Below are 15,537 nucleotides of genomic sequence, written 5' to 3'. Positions count from 1 at the left end.
TAGCTTTTTGGGTTTTTCAAAAAGAAGATTTTTTTAAGTTTTTGCTATACACATAATAAGAAAAATCAATGACCCCAGGGCGGTCCAATTTTGACCCCAGGGCTTTTATTTGAACAAAAACTTGGTAGACACCTATTAGAACATGTTTGATGCTAAATATCTTAGCCATAGCTCTTTGAGTTCTTTAAAAGAAGATTTTTTAAGTTTTTACTATATGCATATAGGGAAAATCAATGACCCCCGGGGCGGGGCCAATTTTCACCCCAGGGATTTTATTTGAACAAACTTGGTTTTTTAAAAGAAGATATTTAAAGTTTTTTCTTTCGGTTGCCATGGCAACCAGAGTTTTGCATGGAATTAAATTCTTTAAACAATTTTTAAAGGTGACCACCAAAGGAACATTCCTGTGAAGTTTGGATGAAATTGGCTTAGTGGTTTATGAGGAGATGTCATTTAAAGTAAAAGTTTACAGACGACGGAGGGGGGGACGATGGCCGGACGCCGGACGAAAAGCGATCACAAAAGCTCACCCTGTCACTTTGTGAGGTGAGCTAAAAATAAAAATGAAGAAATGGTCATGTTTGGATTATGTCAACAATTGTCATAAAGTTTATCCTTAATTTAGTAATTCATAAACAACAAGTTACAATTCCTTCCACAACATGCATGTTGTCTTACCTCAATTTAAATCCTGGCTCTGATTTATTACAAGACCTGATATTGTCCAACACTGCTGACCGTCCTGACAGTTGTGATATTGTAGATGAAATACCCATCACTTTCTGGAGATGCCTGCTTAATCTACACCTTAAATTATCATCATATTATTAGTCAAGTCAGCCTTATAATTGATTGATTGATTTTCTTTAGACCGGGCGGTCAAGGATAACCTACGAAAGTGCAAGCACTTATTTCCAGTAGGGTCCTTACCTCAGCAGACACAAGAGACAGCTATGAGATACAAGGAAATCCGGGAACCAGTCCCTAGCTCTTATTGAATAGATTCCTTGGTTCTTTTACATGCCCAGTGTATAGCACTGATACATGCGAGGATTACCTTGGTTTCGTACCAGTAAACCTCTAGTTAGGTGGGAAACACTGAAAGTGTTTCTGAAAAATCCCAAGGGTGTTACCCAGGATCGAACCCGGAACCTCAGGAGTGACAGTCAGTGGTCTAACCAACTGAGCTATCGCGCCACCTACCAACTGAGCTATCGCGCCACCTCATGATTCCTTGTCATTATCATCATACCGATCTGTAACAAGATGGACATCATGGATCTTATAAGAATCTTACACCGGCTGCCGGTACAGACCGGAATATCTAGCTCGAGGGTGACGGTTTACGGCGGAAACGAGGCTCTGCCGATTTTCCGCTTAACAGTTACCCGAGAGCTTGATATTCCTGTCTGTACCAACAACCGGTGTTTGATTCTTTTTCTTGCATATCAATTATTTTCAGAACAGAAGTTACGAAAACTGATATTCTCATTACGCACTTTTTTCTTATAGTAGCGTATGAATGTACAACTTCATTCATGATGGTTAAGTGACGTCATCCTAAGAACGCAATTCATTCATAAAAGGCGCGCAGCAATGACGTCATTTAAAGCACGCGACTTGTCTTACATGGGGAGTGTAAGACAGGGTTTTCTAGCACTGGTGTAAAGGGTAGATAATCCTGTCTTATATGCAAGAAAAAGATAGATTGCTCACCTAGAAACCATTAGTAGACATTGTCATAACAATAACATTTCAACAATAAAGAAATAAGTCAAAGGGTCAAGTTCAAAGACTTTCACTGTTAAGTTTTCAGCTCTTATCAATTTGAACCATTTATAATAATATAGCAGGAAATCTGAGCACTTTTGCCCATGTGAACTAATAAACAATAGTGATAACAACAAAAGAATTAATATGACTTGGATTATAATGAAGACAGACAAGTCTAAACACTTTATCCTACACTCAAAGCATATGTCACATGTATGTTATTATATACATATATAATGATAGTTTGATTTTTAATGGCAAAACTGTTTGATTAAGTCTTGCCAAAGATTTTAATTCACACAGATATTCAAACATAGCATCCCTGTATAAATCCTATGGCTTTATGAAGAAATATGAAAAAAGCAGAAATTTTGTAAAGCCAAATTTAGCAAATCTAAGATGAAAACATGTAGAAACAAATATGAACAATATATATGAACTGATTCATTCTGTTTTAAAATGTTCATATGTTCACACTCCAACACATTTATGAAAGAGTAGCATACATGTATAAAATTCAATATTTACCTTTGCATAGGTAGAAGACATATTATGAATGGCAGGTATATAAGGTAAACAAAGGATGTAAGGAACGTGAACATCCACTGATTGAAGCAAGTTGTCCTGGACATGAAGGTATACACTGTAACATTGTCTGAAATCTCATACCCACCAAGACAAGAATTTGTACTGTGAAGTATTCTTACTAAAGAAGTTATACTGTCATTTTGTTCAGAACTTTCAACGGCTTTTTGCTTCAAATTTACGGACTCTAGTAAATCTGAAGGTCTATATATAAAGACAGTTACACTGGCAGGCAGTTCTGTTGCTGATGGCTTCACATTGGACATTTGCACTTTTATCCTTCCCAAATGTTTATCCATTGCTCTAGCATTGTGTCAGTTCTATTTTTGGAAACATTCCTCTCCTTCTCCATACCAAAAAACCAATCAGCTGATGTTCTGGCAGCCTGATTGGCTGCTGAGGCATCACAGGATGAGGCTGTGATATAAACTGATTGAGTTTCTTTTTTTACATGACCAATAAGGTATGATTCTGGCTGACTCAGAACATCACATGGTACAAACACTTTCCATATTTGGTCATTGGTCATCTTTAATACCTGAAATAAGATTTCATCAACATCAGAACCTATCAATGGTTGTTATTATTTAAATGTGTCAACTACCATCAGAGTTACATGCAATTGTGATGAATATGAAATTTATTCTGTAACATAATAAATTGAAATAACAGTTATATTTCCATTTAAAAACTAATAATGTGCATTAATGTAACAAAAGAAAAACACAAGCCACTGCTGGGCGGGGGCAACGCTTCACTTTTTTATTTTTTCGAAAAGCAAACAAATAAACAGATTAAACAAATCTTTATAAAGAGAATTAAAGAAGAAAAAAAAGTTTTTCCTTCTTTTTAGCTTTAATGGGTCTGTCTAGTTAAGTAAAGAAAATATAATCAAAATTTAATGATTCGACTGACAAGGTCCTTTAAAGGTCAAGGTCATATCTAAATTATTCCACATGTCTGTTAGGTCACAAGTGTTGTTTTGTCCCATATGTATCAAATCTGTACATAAATAACACAATAATGACAACTTAACTAAAATTCAAAACTTTAACCTTAAAATCAAGGTCATTTAAATCTCAAGGTCAAGGTCAGTTCCACAATTTAGAAGGTCATGTCAAAAAGGTTGTTTTGTCTAAGTAGTAAGTATGAAAATAATCCATTGATTCATTACCAAGTTACAGCCGATCAGTAAAAATTAAATAATTTGACCGTCAATGTCATATATGAGTCAAGGTCAATTTGAGTCTGATATAAGATGAAGATCCTGACCTTAAAGATATTGTGTCTAAATATGAAGTTAATTCATTTATAAATAACAAAGTTAGAGCCAGGCACAAAATAAATAAATAACAAGAGCGATCAGTAATCACATGTGTCGCCTCATAATGGCCAACTTCATGTTAGGACAAATTTTGTAACAGACGGACAGACAGACGGACAGTGCACAACTAGACTTGGTACTGATCAATCATGTAAAGTTTGGATAAAATTGCACCAGTAGCTTCTGAGGAGTAGTCCGGACAAGCTATTGTGTATCTGGCAACACACAGCAAAAAACACCTTTTTATCAAAGGGCCATAACTCAGCCAAAAATCATTCAACCGGAAAACCCTTGCAATATGCGCAAGGACTTGAGCTACAGATCAATCCTGTAAAGTTTCATTGAAATTGCATAAGTGGTATAGAGAAACTAGTCCGGACAAACTTTAAAAAATAAAAACTATTAAAGGGCCATAACTCTGACAAAAATCATTGAACCGGAAAATGCTGACAAAATGCACAACTAGACTTGATACTGATCATTCCTGTTAAAGTTTGGATTCAATTGCACCAGTAGTTTATTGAGGAGTAGTCCGGACAAGCTTTGTGTATCTGGCAACACACAGAAAAAAACACCTTTTTATCAAAGGGCCATAACTCGGCCAAAAATCATTCAACCGGAAAACCCTTGCAATATGCGCAAGGACTTGAGCTACAGATCAATCTGTAAAGTTTCATTGAAATTGCTTCAGTGGTATAAGAGAAGTAGTCCGGACAAACTTTAAAATTAAAAATTTCTAAAGGGCCATAACTCTGACAAAAATCATTGAACCGGAAAATGCTGACAATATGCACAACTAGACTTGATACTGATCATTCCTGTAAAGTTTGGATGAAATTGCACCAGTAGTTTATGAGGGGTAGTCCGGACAAGTTTTGTGACGGACGGACGGACAGACGGACAGACAGACAGACGGACAGACGGACGACGGAGAAGTGATCCCTATATGTCGCCACTACTCCGTAGAGGCGACACAAAAATAAATAAACACATGCACAGAAACAAGAGAATTTCATTAATTTGATGTTTACAAGGTCAATTTAAGGTCAAGGTCACATCTTAAGAAACAATAAATCAAATCAGTACATACATGATGTAAATAGCAATATTATGACAATTTGAGTTTGATTTCCATGAATGATGATGGTGTTATGCTATTTCTGATAGCTCTATCTGATATCTTGTCATAATACAAATAAGCGGCAATATATCCGTAAAATCATTTAGTAGATCTTACATGTACATCTTAAAAAAATATATTATTGTTCTTTGACAAAATTTAAGACATGAAAGTTATGGGACTTCATCATTGAATTTTTCTATTATAACAAGGGCCATCAGTGATGACATGTGTCGCATCATGATAGCCAATCCCATGCCGCAGATACTGTGTAGCAGGAGACCCAAAATCATAAACAGGGCAAAAACCCTTTTTTATTAAGGGCAATAACTCAGGCTGAAAATCATTACTTGTGTATTATGCACATTGACCTACAAATCAATCCTGTAAAGTTTCATTGACATTGCATTGGTGGTACAAAAGTAGTCCGGACAACTTTAAAAAATAAAAAATAATCAAAATGGGCATGAACTCCAAAGAAATTCATTGAACAATAAAATCAGTGATCACATGTGCCGCCTCATGATGGCCAATTTCATTGTTGGGACAAGTTTTGTGACAGACGCACAGATAGACGGACAGTGTACAACTACACTTGGTACTGATCATTCCTGTAAAATTTGTGGAATAAAATTCACCAGGGTTTATTAGGAGTAGTCCCGACAAGCTTTCGTGTATCTTGGCAAACACACAGAAAAAAAACACTTTTTGATTAAAGGGCCATAACTAGGCCAAAAATCATTCAACCAGAAAAAACATGCAATATGTGCAAGTACTTGAGCTACAGATCAATCCTGTAAAGTTTCATTGAAATTGCATTAGTGGTATAATAGAAGTAGTCCGGACAAACTTTAAAAATAAAAATCATTAAAGGGCAATAACTCTAACAAAAATCATTGAACCGGAAAATGCTGACAACAAGACTTGGTACTGATCATTCCTGTAAAGTTTGGATGAAATTGCACGAGTAGTTTATGAGGAGTTGTCCAGACAAGCTTTTGTATATCTGGCAACACACAGAAAAAACACCTTTTTATCAAAGGGCCATAACTCAGCCAAAGATCATTCAACTGGAAAACCCTTGCAATATGGGCAAGGACTTGAGCTACAAATCAATCCTGTAAAGTTTCATTGAAATTGCATTAGTGGTATAAGAGAAGTAGTCCGGACAAACTTTAAAAATAAAAATTATTAAAGGGCCATAACTCTGACAAAAACCATTGAACCAGAAAATGCTGACAATATGCACAACTATACTTGGTACTGATAATTCTTGTAAAGTTTAGATGAAATTGCACCAGTAGTTTATGAGGAGTAGTCCGGACAAGCTTTTGTGTATCTGGCAACACACAGAAAAAAGCAACTTTTTATCAAAGGGCCATAACTCGGCAAAAAATCATTCAATCGGAAAACCCGTGCAATATGGGCAAGGACTTGAGCTACAGATCAATCCTGTAAAGTTTCATTGAAATTGCATTAGTGGTATAAGAGAAGTAGTCCGGACAAACTTTAAAAATAAAAATTATTAAAGGGCAATAACTCTCACAAAAATCATTGAACCGGAAAATGCTGACAAGTGAAGTTTGGTTGAAATTGCACAGTAATTTTAAGAAACTTGCAGGGGCGGATACAGAACATGGTTTCCTGGGGGGGCTGACATATGGGTGGAAGATTTTGATAAAAATAACACAACAGTCGAAAATTGTGCATGTTTTAAGATTGGGCCAGCATCTTATTCATGTGACAAAAATTGTAATTTATGTGTTTTACAGCTCAACTTATGAGTGGCAATGTACTTTTGCTTTTATATATGTGTATACTAATGTTTTTTAAAAATAATTAGATGATATGGAATTAAGAAAAATTTAGCAGTAAGCATTTACAAAATAACAGCACACTTACCAATGTATGCTCGACCATTGATAAAAGTAATTTCAAACACTTGATTAATTTACTCATCTGAATATTAGACGATTTTCCTAAATAAAGTGTTATTAAAATAATGCCTTTCTATTGTACAAAAACATAATTTCAAACACTAAAATTCAATATGAATTTTTTTCCATCAATGAATCCAGAGGCTAGTACAATTTAAACATTACTTAGAAAAATATAACTGTCATAAAAAGTTATATTTATAAAGCAAATCACCAATCATTTTAGTCAAAATATATTGACGTGCCAAAGCTTGATTCTGAGATATTTTGGTTCTGGGGCAGAATCTCGCTTTAGAGGCGAGATATTGCCCAGACACGAAAATAGCACAATATCTCGTCGCGCAGTACAATTAGTTGGACTACAATCATTTCATCTTGATAAAAAATATTAGTAAAACTAGTTATCAAAATGCAATTCCTATAATATTGTCTTCATAAACCTCGCCATTATTTTAATTTACAAATGATAAATTATAGGGCTTTGGCAAACAAAGATAGTAAAATATGGTGTACAATGTAACACATCTTTTTGCCACTATCTGAGACTATTAATTTCATTATACCTTTGGAAAGCAATAAACCAATCAATTATGCAGTTTAAACATTGAAGTCATTCAAGCATGTTGATAGATAAAGATCTCTGCCAAGCCCCCAGGCAGGAGATTAACAACTGGACAGCAATAAATGTTTTGATAAGGGAGTACATTACAGCCAATAAAGTTTCAAACTGACAAAATATATTCCAGCCCAGCTGGTAAACGTATCTTTGGGCCGAGCTGGGGGCTGCAGCCCTGAAGCCCGGGCCTGGATCCGCCACTGGGAAGTAGTCCGGAAAAGCTTTTGTGTATCTGGCAACACACAAGAAAAAACACCTATTTCATCTAAGGGCCATAACTCTGCAAAAAATCATTTAAACGAAAAACTTGTGTATTAAGCATTTATAAGTACTTGACCTACCAATCAATCCTGTTTCACTGAAGTTTCACTGAAATTGCATTAGTGGTAGAGGAGCCATACAAATAATAAAAAGCCCTAAAGCGCACAATTTGTTGAGCTACTGCGCGACAAGATATTGTGCTATTTTGTGTGCCTCTAAAAGCAAGATTCTGCTCCAGGAAGAAAATATTTTGGAATCTAGCATTGGCACTCAATATTTTTTGACACACTCGGACTGGAGTCTGATAAAACTAAAAGCTTAGAGTTTGGCTCGTCAGTATTTTTTGACTATCGTGATACAGGAATAAAGCAGATTTTAAGTCAGTAGTATACTTTTTATTTTTCCGTAATTCACAAGCTCGAAAAATTCAAATGAGTATCAAACTGACCGTAAAAACTGGTAAAATTTCTTCCTGAAGTGCAGACTGATGAAGTATAGTGATCTCCCATACAAAGGGAAACAACTGCTGTCCATCTAGGCGTATTTGTTTGACATTAACGTATTGTAATTGTAATGGTAATGTAATGAGATATCTTTTGTCTATTTGTTTATTATGATTTTGTGACACATACAGTATGCACCTTTTTGTGACAGTCCGAAATACATTTCATAATGTAAATAATGAAATTTTTATCAATATAGGCAATATCGGTAATAAAGTTTCTTATTTAGAATGGATGCTAGTTATACGTTCTCTCCGGAATGTTCCTGATTAAAAATCAAGTTCTATCTGCTGGTTACCGGCTTTTAACATGCAACGTAAACACTAGTAATTATCGGAACAGGTAAATATAAAACGATAAAATAGTCATAGTACTGAATTATTGATCGAGAAGTTTTGATGTTGCATTTCTAAAAGTTGATAGTTATTTTGTTTAAGATATAAAATTACCGTTAAATTTCTTTCAGTTATTTTTGTCACAGATATATTTTATTCGCACTCTTATACATTCGTACATGGCTCCTTCGTGCATATTCGTACTTCGATATTTTTTATTGATATCAGAACTTTACATGTATTTAAACTTTATATTACTGTCATAGCTCAGAACTGTTCATTATTTAGTGTAGAAAATATGGAAGCAGCCAGATGGCTCATTCACCAAAGCCATACTGGTCGGAGACCATCAACCGGACACTTTTGGAACATTTTTCCGTACAGATTTCATAATTTTTAACCTAGAGACCAAATAATTTGACACAGTTCAGCTAGGTTCTTCTCCTAACTAATAAACTAGTTTGTTTATTTCTGATTGTATTGACACTTATATCTGAGGCTCAACAAGGAGGGTATCAAAATTACCTAAATTGTCTACACTACAGTACCATGTGTCCCGACAGATATGTACATGATGTGATTTAATTCAGATAAAAGCCTGGATGTTTTGATTTTTGATTTGTAACATGATATGCAATATGTCAGCAACAAATGCTGAAGTTTTGGATATTCTATTATTCACTCTGCAAATGATTATAGCCGGTATATGAGGTCAGGCATTGCTTTCTTGACCCCCGAATTTCAAAGTTAACATTCTTGAAATAGACATTTAAATATTACCATTTACGGAGGTTCAAATAAATTCATTTACTCAATTTTAAAAGAAACATGCACTTATTGTTGATAAAAAATTGACTGACAACCACTGAACAAAGAAAATACTAAATTAAGCACTTTCGGGGCCGTCCGGGTTTGGTGGTTGTCCGGTTTTGGTGGTCCCCAATCAGTACATGTATGGCACACTGTCACAATAGTCCTTCAATATGAAAGACAACGCATTTTCTTTTTTACAGTTTTATGTTTATCGGAAAAGCAGATTCGACCAATGTAAAAATAGCTTCCAATCAGCCGTTTAGTTTTAAATATTTGGACTATCAATCACAATTGCTGTTTTAACTTGCTTTAATTGTGTGCCTATAAATTTTCACTTAAGTAATTGGTCAGATGTTGGTTGTGTGCGTATATCAGTAATTGGTCAGATGTTGGTTGTGTGCATATATCAGTAATTGGTCAGATGTTGGTTGTGTGCGTATATCAGTAATTGGTCAGACATTGGTTGTGTGTGAAATCAATAATTGGTGGGGTGTTGGTTGTGTGCATATATCAGTTATTGGTGGGATGTTGGTTGTGTGCATAAATAAGTAATTGGTTGGATGTTGGTTGTGTGCATATATCAGTGATTGGTCAGATGTTGGTTGTGTGTGTATATCAGTAATTGGTTATGTGTTGTTTGCGTGTGTATATCAGTAATTGGTTGGATGTTGGTTGTGTGCTTATATCAGTAATTGGTTGGATGTTGGTTTTGTGTGATATCAGTTGTTGGTTGTGTGCATATACCAGTAATTGGTTATGCGTTGTTTGCGTGTGTATATCAGTAATTGGTTGGATGTTGGTTGTGTGCTTATATCAGTAATTGGTTGGATGTTGGTTTTGTGTGATATCAGTTGTTGGTTGTGTGCATATACCAGTAATTGGTTATGCGTTGTTTGCGTGTATATCAGTAATTGGTTGGATGTTGGTTGTGTGCTTATATCAGTAATTGGTTAGATGTTGGTTCAGTGTGATATCAGTTATTGGTCAGATGTTGGTTGTTTGCATATATCAGTAATTGGTCAGATGTTGGTTGTGTGCGTATATCAGTAATTGGTCAGATGTTGGTTGTGTGTGATATCAATAATTGGTCAGATGTTGGTTGTGTGCATATATCAGTAATTGGTCAGATGTTGGTTGTGTGTGATACCAATAATTGGTCAGATGTTGGTTGTGTGCATATATCAGTAATTGGTGGGATGTTGGATGTGTGCGTATATAAGTAATTGGTTGGATGTTGGTTGTGTGCGTATATCAGTAATTGGTTGGATGTTGGTTTTGTGTGATATCAGAAATAAGTCATATGTTGGTTTTGTGCATATATCAGTTATTGGTCAGATGTTGGTTGTGTGCATATATCAGTAATTGGCCAGATGTTGGTTGTGTGCATATCAATAATTGGTCAGATGTTGGTTGGTTGCATTTATCAGTAATTGGTGGGATGTTGGTTGTGTCCATATATCAGTAATTGGTTATGTGTTGTTTGTGTGTGTGTGTATATCAGTAATTGGTCAGATGTTGGTTGTGTGCATATATCAGTAATTGGCCAGATGTTGGTTGTGTGCATATCAATAATTGGTCAGATGTTGGTTGTGTGCATTTATCAGTAATTGGTGGGATGTTGATTGTGTGCATATATCAGTAATTTGTCAGATGTTGGTTGTGTGCGTATATCAGTAATTGGTCAGACATTGGTTGTGTGTGAAATCAATAATTGGTGGGATGTTGGTTGTGTGCATATATCAGTTATTGGTGGGATGTTGGTTGTGTGCGTAAATAAGTAATTGGTTGGATGTTGGTTGTGTGCATATATCAGTAATTGGTCAGATGTTGGTTGTGTGCGTATATCAGTAATTGGTTATGTGTTGTTTGTGTGTGTATATCAGTAATTGGTCAGATGTTGGTTGTGTGCATATATCAATAATTGGTCAGATTGTTGGTTGTGTGCTATATCAGTAATTGGTCAGATGTTTGTTGTGTGTGATATCAATAATTGGTCAGATGTTGGTTGTGTGCATATATCAGTAATTGGTGGGATGTTGGTTGTGTGCGTATATAAGTAATTGGTTGGATGTTGGTTGTGTGCATATATCAGTAATTGGTTGGATGTTGGTTTTGTGTGATATCAGAAATAAGTCAGATGTTGGTTGTGTGCATATATCAGTAATTGGCCAGATGTTGGTTGTGTGCATTTATCAGTAATTGGTGGGATGTTGGTTATGTGCGTAGATAAGTAATTGGTTGGATGTTGGTTGTGTGTGTATATCAGTAAATGGTCAGATGTTGGTTGTGTGCGTATATCAGTAATTGGTTGGATGTTGGTTGTGTGCATATATCAGTAATTGGTTGGATGTTGGATTTGTGTGATATCAGTAATTGGTCAGATGTTGGTTGTGTGCGTATATTAGTAAATGGTTATGTGTTGTTTGTGTGCGTATATCAGTAATTGGTTGGATGTTGGTTGTGTGCTTATATCAGTAATTGGTTGGATGTTGGTTGTGTGCTTATATCAGTAATTGGTCAGATGTTGGTTGTCAGTGTGATATCAGTTAATTGGTCAGATGGTTTGTTGTGTGCGTATATCAGTAATTGGTCAGATGTTGGTTGTGTGCATATATCAGTTATTGGTCAGATGTTGGTTGTGTGTGATATCAGTAATTGGTCAGATGTTGGTTGTGTGCATATATCAGTAATTGGTGGGATGTTGGTTGTGTGCATATATAAGTAATTGGTTGGATGTTGGTTGTGCGTGTATATCAGTAATTGGTCAGATGTTGGTTAAAATAATGTTTGATATCAGTAATTGGTTGGATGTTGGTTGTGCGCGTATATGTATGAATGTTAATAAAGCTATTAATAAACCATCATATTTTAGGTCTGTTATAAACATTACAATTGACACCACTACATCATTTTGTCATCATTTTGTTTGTTGAACAACCATGTCAATGATTATATTTCTTAGGTTTTAAATAGAGATTTAAAAAGACTTAAAATTTTCTCCAAAAAATCTTAAAGAGTAGTTATTTGGAAAGTGGCATGCCAACATTACCTAGTAATAATTTGTAAAAGGTTTTGACTCTTTGAGGTCAGCATTAGCCCTGTTGTTAAATTTTCTTGTTTGAAACTGAGACTTATCAAATTTATTGATTGCTATTTTTAATTATTTCAAGATTAGTAAAATAATATAATAAAGAGGTGTTGTCAAGTTAAAAAAAACTGTTTTTTCCACTTTCTTTTTTCATTAATATCATCAATTTGGCACATTAACTATTTTAAATAATGAAATTACAAGCTTTTTTTCTTTCCAGATCCATTGGTTGCATTTTTAAGAAAGGTTGACAGAGCTAGAGATCAAACTAGGATTCAGAACATGGATATGCAGGGAACCAGCCATCATCGCTTATCAGACTTTACTCATAATATACCATCTGTGTTTGCAGCTGTACTGTATGGAACATGTTCTGTTTTAATTGCATTTATCAACAAACTCCTCATGACCACATACCAGTTTGACTTCCCTGTGTTCATAATGATGTCTCAGATGCTGTTTACAATCATTGTCTTAGAGATATTAAGTCTTCCCTGTATAGCAATTTTAAATATGCCTAAATATACACTAGAACGTGGGAAGATGTTTGCTTTACCAGCATTGTTTTATGGAATAAATTCAGTGTTAGCTCTAAATGCATTAAGCCATATGAATATTGCTCTGTATGGAGTGTTGAAACGCTGTGTTCCTCTTGTAACAATGGTACTGTCTGTTGTTATCTTGAAAAAGGGATGGCCATCAAAGCTCACCATAGGTTCTGTAGCATTTCTCACCCTTGGATGCATAGTTGCAGGTAAGCAGATTTATTTCTTTTTGAGGCAATACATACATGAATACTGTACAGAAAACAAAGCCAACAACAAACAGACATGAAACAAAGTAATTTATTGTATACTGTTATATGAAAACTTTAACAATATGTGCTTACATATATATATTGAAGTATGTTAGGTCATTGAAAATTATGTAAAGGGGATCCTTTGGAGAAGTAACCGGTAAAATCTTTATCTCTGTTTGAATGAACAGGCAATAAAAATGGCACAAAAGACAGATATTTACTTTAAATTGACACACTCGGTTATTTTTTAAGCTACAAGGCATATAGTAATTGAACCATTCGCCCGTCAGTGTAATACTATGAGGTTAACATAAACCTGCATGTTGAATTTGTCTTTAAGTTCTGCCTGTACCTATGGCTTCATAATTTACGCACTTACTTTCTTATCAATACAAAGTATATTATATTTACAAATTATATAACTGGAGTCATGGTCAATGTCTCTGGTGTAAAAAATGAATTTATACATATTTACTGATACAGTCTTTATTTTAAGTTAATGTCTTTCTGTTTAATACAGACATGCATAGGGAGATCCCCGTTCTTCGGGTTTAGAATATTTTGAATGATCATACCTTGGGTGGTCCAGTGTTGGGAGTCACAAGGTGACCGGTGCTAACAATAGATTTTTTACACTTTTACAGTCTTATATTGCTTCAGCTAGAAGAAACATACCACAGGTGGTGCTAAAGGTTTGGGTGGACTTTGGGGTCACTGGGTCTTGCATTTATATAAATTTGATATATTTTTATTGGTATGTTGAATATCAACTTCATCAAATAGCAATGGCATGGAAAATTATATTTTTCACGATAACAAAACAACATGACACTTTGGTGGGGGGAGCATTTTTCTGTACATAACTGAGTGAATAGGTAAACCTTTTTTTTGAGAAATTGTTACTGACAAGAATCTGGGCCGGGAACATTTGTGTTTATGAAACGCGTTCATGTTTTGTATGATTATTTAAATCATGCTCGAGTTTATAATTAATTCTATTTCAGGTTATGGGGATCTAACTTTTAACTTATTAGGATACAGTTGTGGCATCCTGAGCAACATTGCACAGTCTGTGTACCTGCTACTAGTCCAGCAGGTCACAAATGGTAAACTATCAACTGTAGAATCTCTTCAACTCAACAGCATCAACACGCTGCCATTGCTTGCCATCTTTTGTGTTCTGAATCAAGAAATCTATCATATATTAGATTTTCCATATTATTACCATTGGTCTTTCATTGTTGTATTTTTCCTGGCTATAAGTTTAGGATGTTTGTTGAATTATTCATTGTTTTTATGTACAAGTTTGACATCTGCCCTTACTACAAGTGTTGTTGGGGGTCTTAAAGCTTTGGCACAGACATTACTGGGGATCTTTACGTTTGGTGGAGTGAGTAACAATATCTCGACAATGCTCGGTATTTCTATGAGTGTTACAGGAGGACTGACATATATTTTTGCCAAGTACAGAGAAAACAGGAAGAAGCATTCTGTAGATATGAGAAAAATTATGAGTTTTTCAACAGCAGAAGATCTGAAGACACTTCAAGAGAATGGTAAAATAAAGAACAGTATATCGTCATCATCTGTACGAAGTGTTAAACTAGATATACCTACTCATAACCATTCTCATAACCAGTCGTAACAGAAAGTTTTAGCTTTGCTTATATATACACATGTACATGTATATTTATATATATGTGGGCACTTTTGATGTGATATAAGTATAATGATGTTATATAATGATTCTCTTTCACAATCATGGTCATTCTTTGCCTTGTACTGATATTTACTATAGTAGCTCACAAGGTAAGCTTCTGCAATCACCTGATATCTGTACTGCCTCAATTACATTTTGTTTAACCAATAAGAAAAGACTGAGACACAGGTGTGTTCTATGACTACATGTTTAATGCTTGAGATAAACTTTTTACAGGATTTATTTGCAAATGGCCAGTCATTTTGCACATGGCATGCTTCTATGCCATATTTGGATCTGTCACTCTTCAATAAGTAGTATATAGTCTCATTATATAAACCTTACACTGTTGCTTAATTTATGTGTTTGACAGTTTAAAAGGCTTTTTTCATGTTATGCTTCTGTGTTTAATTCAACATATTTTTTCAATAAAGTAAGAGGAGGCGTTGTGTCTCAAAGTTTGTCAAGTAATTGATCATGCCTATGAACAATTTTTGTATTGGCCTTGAATTTGTGGAAGCTTCTTTGCTTCGACTATAACTTAGAATTGCTCTTACATCCTTAATTACAACATACAGGATCTTTAAAATCATTTTCCAGTGATAAACAACATTATAAAAATGCACTCAAATGATTCACTTTGAAAAGTTCCGGTTTTTATCAATTGTTTTTTTTTTTAGCTCA

At 34.8% G+C, this 15,537-nt stretch overlaps 2 protein-coding genes and 1 long non-coding RNA gene across 3 annotated transcripts; 1 reads left to right on the top strand and 2 right to left on the bottom strand.

Annotated features, from left to right (window-relative positions):
* Positions 1-673: 673 nt before the first annotated feature.
* Positions 674-2,686, bottom strand: LOC132723138 (uncharacterized). Its single transcript, XM_060707811.1, has 2 exons — positions 2,302-2,686; positions 674-807 (listed from the first exon to the last, which is right to left on the bottom strand). The coding sequence occupies exons 1-2, from the start codon at positions 2,655-2,657 to the stop codon at positions 675-677; spliced, it is 489 nt and encodes a 162-aa protein (XP_060563794.1). The 5' UTR covers positions 2,658-2,686; the 3' UTR covers position 674.
* A 76-nt stretch (positions 2,687-2,762) lies between these two features.
* LOC132723141 (uncharacterized) lies at positions 2,763-8,226 on the bottom strand. Its single transcript, XR_009624703.1, has 2 exons — positions 7,697-8,226; positions 2,763-2,896 (listed from the first exon to the last, which is right to left on the bottom strand). It is a non-coding gene; the product is annotated as an uncharacterized LOC132723141 (long non-coding RNA).
* Positions 8,227-8,337: 111 nt separating this feature from the next.
* Positions 8,338-15,309, top strand: LOC132723140 (putative UDP-sugar transporter DDB_G0278631). The gene is made up of 3 exons (XM_060707812.1): positions 8,338-8,461; positions 12,576-13,109; positions 14,159-15,309. The coding sequence occupies exons 2-3, from the start codon at positions 12,638-12,640 to the stop codon at positions 14,797-14,799; spliced, it is 1,113 nt and encodes a 370-aa protein (XP_060563795.1). The 5' UTR covers positions 8,338-8,461; positions 12,576-12,637; the 3' UTR covers positions 14,800-15,309.
* Positions 15,310-15,537: the final 228 nt, after the last annotated feature.

The sequence above is a fragment of the Ruditapes philippinarum genome, unplaced genomic scaffold (assembly GCF_026571515.1).
Source record: "Ruditapes philippinarum isolate M1 unplaced genomic scaffold, ASM2657151v2 ctg5528_1_1_1_1, whole genome shotgun sequence".
Taxonomy (NCBI): Eukaryota; Metazoa; Mollusca; class Bivalvia; order Venerida; family Veneridae; genus Ruditapes; species Ruditapes philippinarum.
This window is presented reverse-complemented; position numbering and strand designations above follow the sequence as displayed.